Source organism: Pituophis catenifer, unplaced genomic scaffold (assembly GCF_029215685.1).
Source record: "Pituophis catenifer annectens isolate HBS135680 unplaced genomic scaffold, rPitCat1.0.hap2 SCAF_1, whole genome shotgun sequence".
NCBI classification, from domain to species: Eukaryota; Metazoa; Chordata; class Lepidosauria; order Squamata; family Colubridae; genus Pituophis; species Pituophis catenifer.
In genome coordinates, this window is record NW_027256881.1 from 207,053,338 (window position 1) to 207,071,097 (window position 17,760).

The 17,760-nt window shown below is 47.8% G+C and overlaps 1 protein-coding gene across 1 annotated transcript; it reads left to right on the plus strand.

Moving 5' to 3' along the window:
- The first annotated feature begins 11,568 nt into the window (after positions 1–11,568).
- Positions 11,569–16,242, plus strand: LOC139310068 (extracellular fatty acid-binding protein-like). The gene is made up of 6 exons (XM_070934232.1): positions 11,569–11,721; positions 12,804–12,943; positions 13,570–13,640; positions 15,256–15,351; positions 15,619–15,720; positions 16,229–16,242. The coding sequence occupies exons 1-6, from the start codon at positions 11,569–11,571 to the stop codon at positions 16,240–16,242; spliced, it is 576 nt and encodes a 191-aa protein (XP_070790333.1).
- The last annotated feature ends 1,518 nt before the right edge of the window (positions 16,243–17,760 follow it).

A 17,760-nucleotide genomic window follows, 5' to 3' on the forward strand; every position in this document is an offset into this window, starting at 1 on the left:
AGCAAGGCAGGAAAAGCAAGCGAGCCCGAAAAAAACAGCAAGCTGCCAAGTAGACAAGTGGGGACCGGGAAATTGGGTGGGCATGGGTGGGTGGGCCAGGGATTTTTGCTACCAGTTCTCTGAACTACCTGCCGCCATTGCTAATGGATTGCCTGATCCGGTCCAAACTGGGAACATTTCACCCCTGGCCTGAACACATGGAAACCTCCCCTCCCCCTCAAGTCCCATCAACAGGTGTCAGATTTGTAAATTAACAAGACAAGTCTTTTGAATCAACAAAGCAAGGACTTTGTGGGATAAAAGGGATCCTAAAACCTGCCCACTCTTTGAGTCATTTTTTTGGGGGGGGGATCCAGACTTGGTGGCTTCCATTCCTCTAGCTTTGCCTGGCAGCCTAGTTGAGAAGGATGAGTGGGCGTATGTGTGCGCACATGTGGAAAAGAGCAAATGTACATTATAACTAGTTAAGTTTTGCTGAAAGCAGGCAAATGCGAATAGATAAATAGGTAACACTTTGCTGAGAATGAAACTTTACATTCTCAGCAAAGTGTTACCTATTTATCTACTCGCATTTGCCTGCTTTCAGCAATACTTCTGTGCACCTCAGCATATAGTCATGCTGGCCACATGACCACAGAAATGTCTTCGGACAACACTGGCTCCGTCGGCTAAGAAATGGAGATGAACACTGACCCCTAGAGTTGGGCACGATTGGCCAAGGGAAATCTTTTATCTTTTTAAATTCACTGGGTCTCTTGTGTATTCCAAAGAACCTCAGAATCTGGTTGAAAGTGATTTGTATCATGTAATTATTTCTCAGCTGTTAACCAGGGTTGTGAGTGTGCGAATAAGTGATATAAGCAAACATGCAGCATGTGTAAGAATATGATAAAATATATATTTATTATTGGAAAATAATATTTAAAGGATGAGAACCTAATTTTCCTGCTGCATTTGTAAATGGAAACATGAAATACAACTTGCAGACAGCAAGATGGAAATATCCTTTATTGGCATGCTGCAAAGCAAGGTGTCTGATTTGATCACATTTTTAAAAAGCACTGTTAGCTAATAAAAAATATTAAATGATTATAACTCAAACTTTATTTGAAAATCTGCCTTCTTCAGAAGAAGATAAGTTGAGGTATGCATGTGTGTTTATGTGTATATGTATATATATGTATATCATCATCTTCTTTTAACCACCCATGTGGGGTGGAGTCTGGGCAACTGAATGGAGCTAAGTGTTTACTGGCTGGATGCCCTTCCTGTCACCAATGCAGAGTTTTGTTCAGCAGATATATGCTCAATGGGCACAGAAAGAGAAATACCTGACTCTACCTATGATCGAACGCACAGCCTCCTGATTGTGAGGTGAGAACTCCACCTCTAGGCCACCGCAACATTCATATGTATATGTTGTGGCCCGCCAGTGGCCTGTGCGGATCGTGGCTGATCCTGACGACGAGGAGGCTGGTGTGGTGTCGCGTCAGCAGCCTGCGCAGCCGGTGCTCGCGTTGGACAGCGAGGAGGCCAAAGAGGATGTGATGCCAGAGGTAGAGACTCAGCCAGGGCCTTCAGAACCTCCAGAGGCTCCTTCCAGTGGAGAGAGCAAAGTGGAGGAGCCTCTCCTCAATGCTCAGGCACACAGGGCTGCCAAAAGGCAGGAGTGGCTACTCAGGAGGAGGAGGTCTACTCGAGAGTAGGGCTTGAGGATAATTGGCCACTCCCTTAGCCTATTTAAGTCACACGCAGCTAGTGCTTTCTTGCTAGAAACAAGAGCATCTACTACAGAGCATCTTGGAGAGCGAGCGACTTCTCATATCTGGTTTTCTGGGCTGGTTGCCAACCTTTGTCAGACTTTGTTCTTAATAACTTTGATAAGGACCCTTTGCACGGGAAGCCTGCATTCTTGAAAGAGGTTTGTTTGGAATTAAACAGTGTTTGCGAAGCTTGGTGTGTGTCACATTCTCTGGGAATCCGAAGCTGGGGCAGAATGTGTGTGTGTGTGTGTGTGTGTGTGTGTGTGTGTGTGTGTGTGTTTCTATCGAAGCAACCTGATCTACTCAATTATGGGAAGGAGCATATCACTTCCTTTTCGCCTTTCAGCCCCAATCCAGGAGCCCTCAGGCAGTTGTTTCATGACAAACTATTTTGTGTTAAATTTATATTTACTGACAAAGAAATAAAGGGAGACTAGTATAGATCTATTTCAAGCTATTTAGCTCTCATCAGCTAGCCATATCCTTCTGGGATTCGAACCTGGGCTTGCTTGCATATTAGGTAGTATTAACCTCTAACCCACAGGTTCTCCTTGCTTTGTCATCTTGCACCAGGGGAGATTAAATGGATTTTAATCTGTGAAAAGGAAGCAGTATGCTCCTTCCCATATTTGGGTAGACCAGGTTGCTTCGATAGAAAACCCATTTAATATACGTGTGTGTGTATGTATACACACACATATATTTTAAGCAATGTAGACATAAAGTGAATACTCACATGACTACCATATGTTGGGTTTCAGTTCTATATGTATTTCATATATGATCATTAAGTAAATCAATACAGGTAGTCAAGTGTAATATCACATGACCATGACTTGTGAATTCCTGTCAGCTTCCCCCACTGGCTGTGAAGATTGTAAATGGTTGTAAATGGAGACCACATGACTGTGGGACGCTGTGACCCTCGTAAATGAACATCAGTTGCAAAGCTGCAGAATCATGATAACATGAAAGCAGGGATGCTGCAATGGCTGCAGCTTTGAAGACTAGTTGTAAGTTGCCTATTTCAGTGCTGTTGTAACTTTGAACAATCGCTGAACAAGTGGTCAATAAGCAAGAATTACCTGTATATTGGAGTAATTGCTCAGAGTCACTTTGCAGAGTGAGAAATGATTTTACTCACAGAATGCAAATAAAGATCCTTGAACTAATGACAACAAGTAGGACAGCCAACCTTAGAACTTGGTAGGGCACAAAGGACTTGGGAAAGATACTCATGCCACATAATATCTCTGTATCTGCAAAGATCAAAGTCATTCAAGCCATGGTATTTCCTGTGACATTTTATGGAAGTGAAACGTGAACTTTGAAGAAGCAGAATAGGAATATGATTGAAGCCTTTGAACTTTGGTGTGGGAGAAGACTCCAGAGAACACAAGGGACAGCAAAGAAAACAAACAAATGGATCATCAATCCAAAGTTTACACTGGAGGCACAAATGACCAACCTCCCATTAACCTATTATGGACACATTATGTGAAGAGCTAAGTCTCTAGAGAAGGCTCTAATGCTGGGAAAAGTGAAAGGAAATAGAAGAAGGAGACGACAGCAGCAAAGTGGATAGATTCAGTTACAGTGGAAGTGAGGGCACAGTTGGGAGTCTCGAAAGAACAGGTTCGAGATAGATCATCATGGAGGAAATCCAACTATCTAATCCCTGGGAGTCAAAAACAACTTTATGGTATTTAATCAATCAATCAGTCAATCAGTCTCCTGAAATACTGTTCTGGTATGCTGGGGAGCATAAAAATCATTGTGGGACTTGGCCTGGGAGAAAGATGAAGAGTAGTGCTATAGTTTCAAGCAAAGAGGCTTCAGTGGAAGGAATGCTTTCATTTGCTGTGGAAATGTCTGGATCCAGTCTATTGTCTTAAAAGGGGGTTATTTTTTTTTCTTTTTTGATTCTGACCTTTTATCTGGTGAAGGGCAAAATGAATCTGAATGGGGTTGTAATGGGTAGAGTATGAATTGGTGCAGGGGTGAAATGCTCCCAGTTCGAAACGGATCACTCGATCCGGTAGTGATGGAGGCGGGTGGTTCGGAGAACCGGTAGCAAAAATCCCTGTTTCCCCCCCCCATACCCAGCTGAGCCACGCAATCATCAGAGGCGTTTTTGTTTTTTTTTTTACTTTTAAAAGCATTTTTTCTTTGGCCGAAAAAATGCTTTTAAAAGTAAAAAAAAAAAAAGCCTTTGACGATCATGCGGCTCGGCTGGGATCGTCAGAGCCTTAAAAGCATTTTTTCTACAACCTCTTCGGCCAAAGAGGTTGTAGAAAAAATGCTTTTAAAAGCTTAAAAAAAAAAAGTTGGCCACGCCCACCCAGTCACATTACCTCCCCCAACAAGCCACGCCCACAGAACCGGTAGTAACAAATTTTACATTTCACCACTCAATTGGTGCTGGGCTGAAGCATTGAGCAGACAGGGAGTCCTCACTTACTGACCATTCATTCACAGTTACAACAGTGCTGAAAAATAACTTTACAACCAATATGTGACTTTCGCAGCATCCCTCAGTCATGTGATTGCCAGCACAGTCAGTAAGTATGCTTTGTCCTGTGTCAGATCTGTGGGGGATGGTGTTTCCACCTTTGCAGAGCAGAGAAATTGGAGAGGAAGGGATTGCAAGAGAGTAAGCCATGAATTTTTCTACATATTGAGAACAATGCAATCACAGAGGAAATAGTCAGGCAAAGGAGAGATTGCCTAGAGAAATCGCTTGCTTTTTTTCCCTTCCCTCACAGAGCAGAGATTGGGAAAGAAGAAGAGAGGATTTTAAATTGTTTGCCTAGCATACCAGCCTCTTTCAGCCCCGGGCTGTGGCCTGATCACATTACTTTTGATGTGTACAAGACAATAAGCAGGCACCTGAGCATTCCAAAGAGCAGGGAAGTGGTTAGAAAGCAAACAAAAGGCAAAGATGTGAAACTGAGTGGTTTTGCCTTTTTCCAGCACTTTTGCAGTCATGTGATTTCCCACATAGCAATTGCTTCGCTTAGCCGCAAAGTTTACTGATCCGGTTAAGGTCATTAAGAAAGGACTATCTGTAGTGTTTTAAAGAATTCCATCCCCTTCTTGTCTACAAAAGAGATGTTAAAATCCTACCCCAGGTGTGATTGCAAGCTAATTCGGATTTCCGCATTTTACTAGAAAGCCTCTAAAAAAAGATTGGAAAAGAAGGTTTGCTACTGCAAAGGGTGTACAAAGAGCAATAATTGTTGTCCTTAAAGAGAAATTGAAAAAAACTATATTTTTAAAGCCAGTATCTGGGAAATTTATGAGTCAAAGAAAAAAGCACTAGAATTTTCATTAAAGCGACAACTGCATCAGTTAAAGAAAATGTGTATAAGAACAATAATTGTTACAAAAAACTGTTAACATAAATGGATACCAATTCCTTCACGTGCTTTTTAAAAAAATAAGCAAATCCATAAAAAAGAAGAAAACTCATACTGAAATATCTTGCTACTAATATGCAGAGGTGGGCTTCAGATCTTTTAGCAACGGGTTCGCTGCCATGTTGCTGGGTGGGCATGGCCGTGGCGGGCATGGCCTAATTGGCTGCCTGTACCACGGTGGAGGGATGATAATTTTCACCCTTCCCAGCAGTGGTGAAATCTAAAATTTGTTACTACCGGTTCTTTGGGCGTGGCTTGGTGGGAGGGTTAATGTGACTGGGTGGGCATGGCCAATTTTTTTTTTAACTTTTAAAACCATTTTTTCTACAACCTCTTCGGCGAAGAGGTTGTAGAAAAAAATGCTTTCAAAAGGCTCTGACAATCCCAGCTGAGTTGCCTGATCGTCAGAGGGTTTTTAAAAACGCCTGTGCCGATCAGGCAACTCAGCTTGGATAGTCAGAGGCATTTAAAAGAAAAAAAAGGTTTTTTTCTTTTAAAAGCCTTTGAGGACCCCAGCTGAGCCGCGCGGTCATCAGAGGCTTTTTTTTTTTACTTTTAAAAGCATTTTTTGCCCTAAGAGGTTGTAGAAAAAATACTTTTAAAAGTAAAAAAAAAGCCTCTGATGATTGTGTGGCTCAGCTGGGCATGGGGGGGGCAGGGATTTTTGCTACCGGTTCTCCTAACCACCCGCCTCCATCGCTACCGGATCAGGTGATCCGGTCCGAACCGGAAGCATTTCACCCCTGAGCCACGCCCACCAAGCCATGCCCACAGAATCGGTAGTAAAAATATTTGGATTTCACCACTGCAACCGGGGTTTCTTAACCCAAGTTGCACACTCACTTGCCATGAGGCCCTCACAAATTATTTATTTAGTTATTTATTTGTTTGTTTGTTTTTTGTTTGGTCAAACATGTATGCGATAACAGAAATAGAGCTCTGGTGGCTCAGCAGACTAAAGCACTGTTATTAACATCCACTTACATCTGCTGCCTGCAATTACTGCAAATTCAAATCTCACCAGGCTCAAGGTTGACTCAGCCTTCCATCCTTTCTAAGGTAGGTGAAATGAGGACCCAGTTTGTGGGGGCAATAAGCTGACTTTGTATAAACATACAAAAGTATGAAGACTATTGCTTAACGCATTGTAAGCTGTCCTGAGTCTCCTGAGAAGGGCGGCATATAAATCAAATTTTAAAAAAGAAGTATAAACATGGATATTAATACAGGAAATGGGTATGAATAAAAGGGGACAGTAGGACAGGGACGGAAGGCACACTGGTGCGTTTACAGTATGCACGCCCCTTACAGACCTCTTAGGAATGGGGTGAGCTCCACGGTAGACAGTTTAAGGTTAAAGTTATGGGGGTTAGGGTTATGGTGGAGTGTATTGTTCTTTGAATATGTGGCACCAGGAAGGAGTCAACTCCTGAGTGACCACATGGGTTTTTTTTTCTTAATAATCTTTCGTTGAGGGAGGGAGGGAGGGGGGAGAAGGAAGGGAGGGAGGGAGGGAGGGAGGAAGGAAGGAAGGAAGGAAGGAAGGAAGGAAGGAAGGAAGGAAGGAAGGAAGGAAGGAAGGAAGGAAAGATCATCTCAATATTAATCTTCAAAATTCTTTGCATCGTTATATTATTTGTTTCCAATTTGTTTTGCTTTCCCACAAATCCACCATGTGCGGTAAACTGCCCCTCCACGTTTTTCATATTTCCAGCATTAACAAGAAGTACCTTCATATATCTCTGATAATTTCTCTGGTGTCCTGCCAAAGGTTTATCTTTTTGTGAAAATTCTCTCTTAACTTAAAACAGGGTGTGAATTTCGGTCCCTTTTTCCACATTGTCTCCTACTGGTCCATCTGTATACTATAGCCATAATTCGTACCCCATTTTATCATTGAATAATAATAATAATAATAATAATAATAATAATAATAATAATAATAATAATAATAATAATAATAATAATTTTATTTCTATACCGCCCTTCTCCCGAAGGACTCAGGGCGGTGTACAGCCTATTTAAAAACACAAAAAACACGACAACAATTAAAATTTAAAATCATTAAATAATTAGGCTCCAATTAAAATCCCAGAAATTTAAAATACCCCAATTTAAAACATTATGTTAATAGCCCTGCCTGGCGGAACAACAGGGTCTTCAGAGCGCAGCGAAACACCCGGAGGTCGGAAATCTTTCGTATTTCGGGGGGCAATTCATTCCACAGGGCTGGAGCTCCCACAGAGAAGGCCCTCCCCCTGGGTGTCGCCAGCCGACATAACTTGGCTGATGGCACCCGGAGGAGACCCTCTCTGTGGGAGCGAACTGGTCGGTGGGAGGCTATTGGTGGCAGAAGTCGGTCTCGAAGGTACCCGGGTCCTATGCCATGGAGCGCTTTAAAGGTGGTAACCAACACCTTGAATCGCACCCGGAAGACCACTGGGAGCCAGTGCAGCTCGCGCAGGAGGGGTGTCACATGGGCACAACGGGTTGCACCCATAACCACCCGCGCGGCCGCATTCTGGACCAGTTGGAGCCTCCGAGTGCTCTTCAAGGGGAGCCCCATGTAGAGAGCATTACAATAGTCCAACCGGGAGGTGACAAGGGCGTGAGTGACCGTGCGCAAGGCGTCCCGATCCAGAAAGGGCTGCAACTGGCGAATCAGGCGAACCTGATAAAAGGCCCCCCTGGCCACGGCCGTCATATGCTCTTCTAAAGACAGCCGTGCGTCCAGGAGGACACCCAGATTGCGAGCCCTCTCTGTGGGGGGCAAAGATTCACCCCCAATAGTCAGCGATGGCACCTGCTGACCATATCGGGGCGCCGGAAGCCACAGCCACTCGGTCTTGGAGGGGTTGAGTCTGAGCCTGTTCCTCCCCATCCAGGCCCGCACGGCCTCCAGGCAGCGGGACATCACATCAAGGGCATCGTTGGGGTGGTCTGGGGTGGAGATGTACAGCTGAGTATCGTCAGCGTACAGATGACACTTCACCCCGAAACCACGGATGATCTCACCCAGCGGCTTCACATAAATGTTGAACAGGAGAGGCGAGAGGACCGACCCTTGTGGCACTCCCCATGCGAGATGCCTCGAGGTCGACCTCTGTCCCCCTGCCAACACAAACTGCGAGCGGTCGGAGAGGAAGGAGGAGAACCACCGCAAAACGGTGCCCCCTATTCCTAACCCCCTCAACCGCTGCAGCATGATACCATGGTCGATGGTATCAAAAGCCGCCGAGAGGTCTAATAGGACTAGGACAGAGGAGCAGCCCCTGTCCCGAGCCCTCCAGAGATCATCCACCAACGCGACCAATGCCGTTTCAGTGCTGTACCCCTGCCTGAAGCCCGACTGGTACGGGTCTAGATAGATAGCTTCATCCAGGTGCCGGGGAAGTTGTCGTGCCACCACGCTCTCAACAACCTTCGCCACAAAACGAAGGTTGGAGACTGGACGATAGTTGGCTAATTCAGCCGGGTCCAGGGAAGGCTTCTTGAGGAGGGGCCTCACTACCGCCTCTTTCAAGGCGGCAGGAAAGGCACCCTCACTCAGAGAAGCACTTATAATCCCCTGGAGCCAGCCTCGTGTAACCTCCCGGGAGGCCAGCACCAACCAGGAGGGACACGGGTCCAATAAACACGTGGCGGCACTAATCTTACCCAGAACCCTGTCCACATCCTCGGGAGTCACAGGATCAAACTCCTCCCAGGTAACATTCTCAAGACCTGCCCTCGTCTCCTCCCGTGGACTCATCCAGTCGGAGTCCAAGCCATCCCGAATCTGAGCGACTTTATCGTGCAGGAATTGCACAAAATCCTCAGCGCGACCCTGCAAGGGATCTTCCCGCACTCCCCCCCGGAGGAGGGAGTGGGTCACCCTAAACAAGGCGGCTGGGCGGTTCTCTGCAGATGCGATAAGAGCGGAAAAGTGGTTAGACTTTGCCGCTTTTATCGCCACTAGGTAGGTCTTGATATAAGACCTCACCTGTGTCCGGTCGGAATCGGATTGGCTAGTCCTCCAAATGCTCTCTAGGCGTCTTTTCCGACGCTTCATCTCTCTCAGCTCCTCAGAAAACCAAGGAGCCAGTTGAGATCGGCATCGGGTCAGAGGCCGCAAAGGCACGACGCGGTCCAAAGCTCCAGCGGCCGCCCTTTCCCAGGCGGCCACCAGCTCTTCAGTCGAGTCGTGTGTTAGGGTCTCAGGACACGGCCCAAGCTCCGTCAGGAACCTTTCGGGTTCCATCAGGCGCCTGGGACGGAACCATCTAGTTGGCTCCGTCTCCCTGCGGCGGGGGGCGGCGGTAGGAAAGTCTAGTTGGAGGAGCGAATGATCTGTCCATGACAAGGGTTTAATATCTAGGTCCCCTCTACCAAGATCATTCAACCACTGACCAGAGACAAAAATCAGGTCCAGAGTGTGTCCCCCTATGTGAGTGGGGCCTTGAACTAACTGGGTCAGGTCCATGGCCGTCATGGAAGCCATGAACTCCCGAGCCACCTCTGACGCCTCACCCGCGGATGGAAGGTTGAAATCCCCCATGACAATAAGTCTGGGGGTATCAACCGCCACCCCGGCAATGACGTCGAGTAGCTCGGGCAGGGTCGCTGCCACGTGGCAGGGAGCCAGGTACGTAGTCAGCAAACCCATCTGCACCCCACGGCCCCACTTTACACAGAGGGACTCACATCCGGCTATCTGAGGAACAGTGGTCTCCCTCGGACAAAGACTTTCCCTAATAATCACCGCCACTCCCCCACCCCTCCCCTGGGCCCTTGGCTGATGAAATGCACGGAAACCTGGCGGGCACATCTCAACGAGGGGGACCCCCCTTCCTGGCCCAACCAGGTCTCCGTGATACCTGCCAGGTCCGCACCCCCCTCCGAAATAAGGTCACAAATGAGGGGGGCTTTATTAACCACCGACCTGGCATTACACAACATCAGCCGCGGACCCAGGGCCTGAGACTCCACACAACCCAGGACACGAGTCACGCATCGGGGGCCGGAGTGCGCAATCGCTCGTAAACAGCGTATGCGCACCCCCGACACTTGATATGGCCCCCTGCGTCCGTCATACCTGCCCCTCCCACTCATTATTTCAATTTCACAGCCCTTCCTGTCATCCCCCTGCTTCCCGGTTGAATTTCCTTTCGCGACCCTCCTGCTGCAACTAATCGACCCATCATCCCGCTCGGTTGCTATCTGGACCCCCCCAGGTCCGCTTTTACAACCCCCCCCCCTCCCTCCCGGGTCCCCTTAAAATTTTTTTAAAAAAATTTCCTAAAAAACCCCTCAACCCCCTCTTCGCTACATGCCATCTCTCGGGGTTCCAAAGCCCGTCATCAAGATAGGCCCTCGATAATGTGGAGGGCCAGGCCTGCGAGAGGGGGGAGTCTCGCAGCGCAAGAAGGTCGGCTTTTTGGAGCATCAACCGAACCAGAGATGGGAAAAAGGCCAGTCCGGGGGTCTATCATAGTCCAAAGGGGTGACTGAACATACAGATCACAAAAATGTCCATTTGTAGAGCTGGACTCCACTGTCCTCTCACGACAGGGAGAAGGAATCTTTATGTTTGTGGAATTCACAGTCGTGGTTGCCCCAAAGGTGCCTTTTCAAAAGGCAACTGGGCTTTCTTGTTTTTTTCCTTGAAGATGTTCCGCTTCTCCTCCAAGAAACTTCTTCACTTCTGACTGAATATAAATCCATCCATTCCCACCATTCAGCCAAAACTGAAAAAGTTTCTTGGATGAGAAGCAAAACCAAAGAAAATCTAGTTTCCTTTTGAAAAAGCCCCTCTGGGACACACAATCCTTACATTAAAACTTTCTCTTAGTTGTGCATATGAAAACCCTTGAAAACTAAACCCTTCTGCAGTTCATTACTCTCTTGACTTCATCCTGAGCTGTTCAGGAACACAAAATGCCAAAACCATCAATACTCATTCTATCTTGGTTTTCTAAAAATTGGTATTATTTCAGCCTAACCATGATGTCTTATCACGCCTTGAGCAAGTGAGGACACCTCGGTCTCCTGACTCCATCTTCTCCTCTGTTCTCTCACCTAGCTCGTCACAATCTTGTTAGTGTTGCACTTTAGCCAAGCCACAGACCTTTGTTGCCCAGCTCTGAACAAAGAGGGAGGACTTTCCAGGTGGGCTGCAGGCCAAATGCCCACTGGGTCTGGAGCCAACGCAAACGTCCCTTGTTTGGAGAACGTCAATGGGTAAGGTCAGCCTGCCAGCCGGGGCCCTCATGGCATCAGGGCCCAGCCAAGAAAAACCCCGTTATCTTGGTGGTTGCATGCCTGGATGGAGGTTATGCAAGCCTCTGCAAGGGTGGGGGAGGGCATGGGGATCCCCTTAGGCTCTATAAGAGCAGGAGCCCCCGCAAATGCCAGTCACCTGCCTCCGAGTCTCAGAATATTCTTCGGCTGAGGAAGAGAAAGGACCGAGCGAGATGAAATCCCTGCTGTTTGCTTTGGGCATTGCCCTCTGCTGCTTTGTCCAGGCTGAATGGAAAGAAGTGACCAAAACCAGCATAGAGGTAGACCGAGGTGGTTGGAGCAGGGCTGGCTTCCTTTGGGATAATTGATCGGGGGACCCCAATACTGTAATCTCATATATGGAAAGGGATCGCCACTGCTGACCTGAGAGATTTACTAACGCTGAAGATAAATTGTGCCAGGTCTCCCCCCCCCCTTCTCTCTCTAGGCCAAAGGACCAGCCAGAGGGATTGTGATAGCCTGAGGGGGGTCCCTACAGACTGGGGAAGATCGTTCCTCTCTCCCTCAGTCTGTGACTGAGAAGACTTGGCTCAGGGTCTTATGGGGGGGGGACATCTGCTTCTGCAGCTGCCCCATGTAAACGCTCTTTTTGCAGTGAATCAAATCGAAGCAGTGTTTGCGTTCTCCCCTCGGTTGATGGGACAATACAAAGAGAGCTATTTGTTGCGGCTGCATCTAAATTCTAGTCCAACGCCCTGCTGAGGCAGGAAACCCTCTATCATTTCAGACAAATGGCTGTCCAGTCTCGTCTTAAAACCCTCCAGTGATGAAGCACCCACAACTCCTGGAGAGAAGCCGTTCTCACTGCCAGGAAATTCCTCCTTAGTTCTTAGGTTGCTTCTCTCCTGGATTAGTTTCCTTCCATTGCTTCTTGTCCTGCCTTCGGGTGCTTTGGAGAATAGGTTGCCCCTCCCCACCCAAGTCTATCTCCTGAGCAGCAAGGCAGGACCAGCTCCCTTGATTGAAACTGGAATTGCAAAGGAGCCTGGTTTAGCTCAACAGACAGAAGACTGTAATTTAACACCAGCTGTCTGCAATTACTGTAAGTTTGAATCTCACCAGGCTCAAGGTTGACTCAGCCTTCCATCCTTTCTAAGGTAGGTAAATTGAGGACCCAGTTGTGGGGGCAATAAGCTGACTTTGTATAAATATACAAACGTATGAAGGCTATTGCTTAACGCACTGTAAGCCGCCCTGAGTCTTCGGAGAAGGGCAGCATATAAATCAAATAAAAAAAAAAAAAGCTGTGGAGTAGCTTCAATGGAGTGCCTCAAGTGAGCAGGTGGGAGGCTGGTCCCTTCCAGAGACTTAATGTGGCTCTTCTTCCTTCTTTCTGCTTCAGGATCTGGGTCGCTGGGTGATTCTTGCAGTTGCGGGCAATTCATTAGACAATGTGGAGCAGATAAGAAACATGTCGGCATTAGTTGTTGACCTGTCAAGACCACAGGAAGATATGTTTAGCGTTTCAGTCTTTCTCCCCACGTAAGTATCCTAGCTCAAGCCAATCCCTTGTGGACCGACTGCAATGCATTAGACAAGGCCATCCCAAGTGCCCAGCAGGCTGGAAGGGTGGATTTCTGAGGCAATTTGAAGGAGCACACTGGGCTTGTCCTATGAATTCAAGGCTCAAGTAAGGGACAGCCCCATGCCAGTGCAGGAGAAAGCCCAACTATCTTTGAAGGAACAGTGAAGGTATCTGTTGAGGTTCTTCAGCCACTGACACAAATACTTTGATCCAGTTGTGATTCTGAAATGCTCAAATTAGTAGGATACCAGTCTGGCAGATGTCCCAAAAGACTAAAATGTCAGAAAGAGAGGCTGTAACTGGGCAGCCGGATTCAGCTCGAGCAGCTGGAAATGCTCACCAATCTGGCTTCCTTAGCAACAAGCCTTTAATCAAATGGAGGGAGGCAGAAAGAGGCCTCTGGGAAGCCCACAGCCAGGGATAGTGAAAGCCAGATGGCCGTAGCTGGGTGATGCTTCCCACCCGGTTGGACAATCTGGAAAGCCTTCCTCGATAGGTCAGTTCATATTAATGTTCAGCAGTGGGACTATTGACTGTCTAGGACAGGAAGCCTCCCCCTTTCATGCCACCTTTTCTTTTGCAGGCCGGACGGATGCAAGAATGTAACATGCCAGCTCAGAAAAGAAGAGAATGGAAAATATCACAGCCTCTCTGGTCTGTACTGGTGAAGGGATGCCCTGTGTTCCTGCTTGATTCAGTCACCTGTGAAAACTGGGCCCCGGGGAGGGCTTTGCTCCCAACTCCAGCAAACAGATGCTGGCCAGGAGCTGGTGGGCAACCCCATAGCATCTCTTCCAGGTTTCCTGCTCTCTTGGGACCACCTCTCTTCAGGCACGCTGGCCTTTGGGGACCCAGTCCACGTAAAGGGATCGGGGCCCCAGGGCCACTGCAGGGCAAATCCATCCGTCAACAGATTGAGAGAGTGAGATGGAGATTGCCTCGAGAGGCTGTGGATGCTTCATCGCTGGAGGTTTTTGAGACTGGACAACCATTTGTCTAAAATAGTAAAGGGTTGGACTAGAAGACCTCCAAGGTCCCTTCCAACTGTGTTATTACATTATTCTGACCTTCCAAGAACTGCAGTTGCTCCTTCATAAAGAGTATATATTCTAAATTTTATTTTATTTATTATTTTATTTTTCAGATTTCTATACCGCCCTTCTCCTTCTGGACTCAGGGCGGTGAACAGCCAAATATAAAACATTCATACACAAAAGTTAAAATAGATTTAAAATAATTAAATAAAATTTGGCCCATAATTTAAAACATTTCAATTAAAATCAATATCAAATTTAAAACCAACCATAAAATCAGGACAGCCCGGCTAACTGAAAAAAGTAGGTTTTAAGGGCCCGACGAAAAGTCCGGAGGTCGGGGATCACTCGTATCTCTGGGGGGTAGATTGTTCCAGAGGGTAGGTGCCACCACAGAGAAGGCTGTCCCCCTGGGAGTTGCCAGCCGACGTTGTCTGGCCGACGGCACCCTGAGGAGGCCCTCTCTGTGGGAGCGAACTGGCCGGTGGGAGGCAATTGGTGGCAGAAGGCGGTCCCGTAAGTACCCCGGCCCTTTAAATATTTTAAAGCCATATGTTATTTCAAAATATAAGCCTTTCCTGCTTATCTATCTTTTCCATTGAAAAGAGATGACTGGGAAGCCTTGACTCCCCTGATTCCTGGGGGTCCCAGTGCAAGTGAGGGGGAGGGATGGAGAGCGAGAGAGGTGAAACAGCAGCTTGGATTGTCACTTGTACATGAACTACAGGGGTCCTATTCATCTCCATTCTTTGAGGACACAAGGAACCCGAAGGCTGGAAATAAAGGGAACGTCCTCCCACAAGGTCCCAACCTGTTCGGGATGCAGCAAGTTGCTATTTTTGTGGTTCAAAGGGGAAAAGCCCAAGGGGGAAAGTCAGACTGTCGGGCTGCCCCTCCTTCCTAGGAGCCCAACCAGGTGCAGAAAGTCCATCCTCCATTTCGTTAACCATCTCAAAATACTACATTATAAAGGGTTAAAGGATGTTAATATTACTATTAGCTTCTATATTTAAACTGTAATTTCTGCAGTTTGATTTTATAATAATTACACATCCTTTTCTGATAGGTACGCACTGCTGTTATCTGTAATATACCTGAAACGGTCTGGAGACTTATCAGATAAACTGTTCTGCCTAATGAGCCAACACTGAGTTCCGACTTCCAAAAGGTCACCAGCTTGGCTACAGTTGAGTCTGCCTGAATCTCCCCCTCATGTCCCAAACCTTTTCTGGCAGATAATACAACGGTGACGGTGAAGTCAGTGAAGATCCTAGACGGTTTCATCATGACCACCTTGGAAAATGACAACACCACAGCCTCAACACTTCTCAGTAGGTGCTCCAAGGCCCATCGTCCCTGCAAGGTGGAATTAGGCTGGGCTTTGTCATCACCTCACCTGTCCTTATGCATTTCCCTAAAAGTTAAAACTCGGGGCTTCTGAAAGGGTTAAGAGTCTGCCCAGCATTTACTTATCTGGCAAAATCCTGACACAATGGGAAACCCCTGATTAAGCCTGCCACCCCCACTCCCCTTCCCCCTGGAAATCTTCCCCTCTTCCCCATTCAGCACACACCCCTGCTCTGCCTCTGTCCCCACAGGTCGGACACCAACTCCGAATCCAGAGATAATTCAGAAATTCAAAGAAGAATGTAAAAAGCTCGGCTACAGCGAAGCTCAGATTGCGGTTTTAAAACCAACCGGTAATGCAATTCAGAGCAGAAAAGTAACGAATAGAGGAGAGCAGGTTTGGTGGAAGGGTTAAAGCCTCCAGGCTAGAAACTGGGAGACCTGAGTTCTAGTCCTGCCTTAAGTATAGAAGTCATTGGGCTGACTTTGGGACGGTCCCTGTCTCTCCCTTCTGGCAAACCACAATGAAAAATGTGGCCACAAATACAGCAGGGACCTGTCCAAGAAGTTGGCTCAAAGGCAGAAATAAAGAGAGACACATGATGGATGGATGGATGGATGGATGGATGGATGGATGGATGGATGGATGGATCTAAATAGAGTCCATTCACGGGAATGGACTTCTTGAAATCTCTTTTGAGTCTGTCTTATGTAGAAAGACGGGTGCAGATGGGTGGTCTACATGCAAAGGGAGGGGAGGAGTCATGTTGGTGGGCAGATGACCTAAGAATTTACCTTTCCTTGCAACACATCTTGCATTCATCCTATTCGCCATTAATGGCCACCTTTTCTCCTCCCCAGTGAAGTGCCAGTAAGAATAATAGGTGAGTTTTCTAAGATGGGTCACCCCGTTTACAATGCCAAATCCTACCCATTTGCATGAAAAACAGGGGGAGGCAGCACCCTGATTCTACTCACTGGCTCCTTTCCTTGCAGGTGACCAGAGGCCTCGAAATGGCTGGGGGCAGCAGCTGGGCATGTTTCGGGCTTGGCTCAAATTCCAGGGAGGAATCTTAATAAATGGACTCAGAAAATGCAACTCCTTTCTCCAGTGTGACTTTTATTTCCAATGGGGCCATCATGATCTGTGGCTTGGAGGTGGGAGAGGGTCCAATGGGGGGGAATGAGGGGCAGCAGCAGACCTGGATTGAAAAAGGTAGGGGATGCAAAATAAAGGGGTTGGGCAGCAGAATAGCTGGCCCACCGGACCACCCCAGGCTCTTCCTGCAGGACTTTTGCCCAGTGGTGAAATCCAAATTTTTTTAATACTGGTTCCATGGGCATGGCTTGGTGGGCGTAGTGTGGCTTGGTGGGCGTAGTGTGGCTTGGTGGGCGTGGCAAGGGATGGATACTGCAAAATCTCCATTCCCTCCCTACTCTGGGGCCAGCCAGAGGTGGTATTTGCCGGTTCTCCGAACTGCTCAAAATTTCCGCTACCGGTTCTCCAGAACCTGTCAGAACCTGCTGGATTTCACCCCTGCTTTGGCAGGGCAGGATTGCTTCCTCTGCACCTCAACCCTCTGACCCCAAAGGAGATGTGGGGCAGATGGTACAATCCTTCCCCTGCTGGGGAAGGGTGAGGTGCTGGGCAAGGATCGGTTCCGATCCCTCCAGCCCAGGAGCTCCCCAGGGGCTCCAGGACAGATCCTAACCCAAATGGCCCTCCCACATGTGGTGGCTACTTCTGCTTCTCCTGGGAAACTGCCTGCAGGCCCCGCCTGGTGGAGGGGGCTAGGTGAAAAGAGGGGTGAACTGGGAGCCTCTTGTGAGGGGTGGGATCCCAGTCCCCCAAAGGGGAAAAGTCAATGGGATCCAGCCCTTCTCAGGGTCACTCTGCCTGCTGATTAAGGCCAGAGTACAGGTTGCTCTCCAACCAATCCAGGGGTGGATTCTAAATATTTTTACTACCGGTTCTGTGGGCGTGGCTTATTTTGTGGGTGTGGCTTGGAGGTCATGTGACTAGGTGGGCATAGCTAGCTGATCAGAGTCATTTCTGGAAGGTCCTCGCACTTACAACCAGTCCTCGCACTTACGACCCGACTCATTTGTTTGCTTTTAATACTGATCAGCTGTAGGACGGCCCTTTGAAGCCCCGTGGCAAGAGTTTAAACAGTTTTTTTTCCTCTAGTCATCAGCTGGGACTCAGGAGGCAGCAATAGATTGGGGGTGGGACCAAATAAAAGGTAAGAATAATGTGGGGGGGGTGGGGGGGGAACCAGTTCGGTGACATCATATCATCACCACTACCGGCTCAGCCGAACCGGACCAAACCGGGAGGAACCCACCACTGAACCAATCCTCACAAATGAGGAGGAAGGATGTGGCTTTCTCTG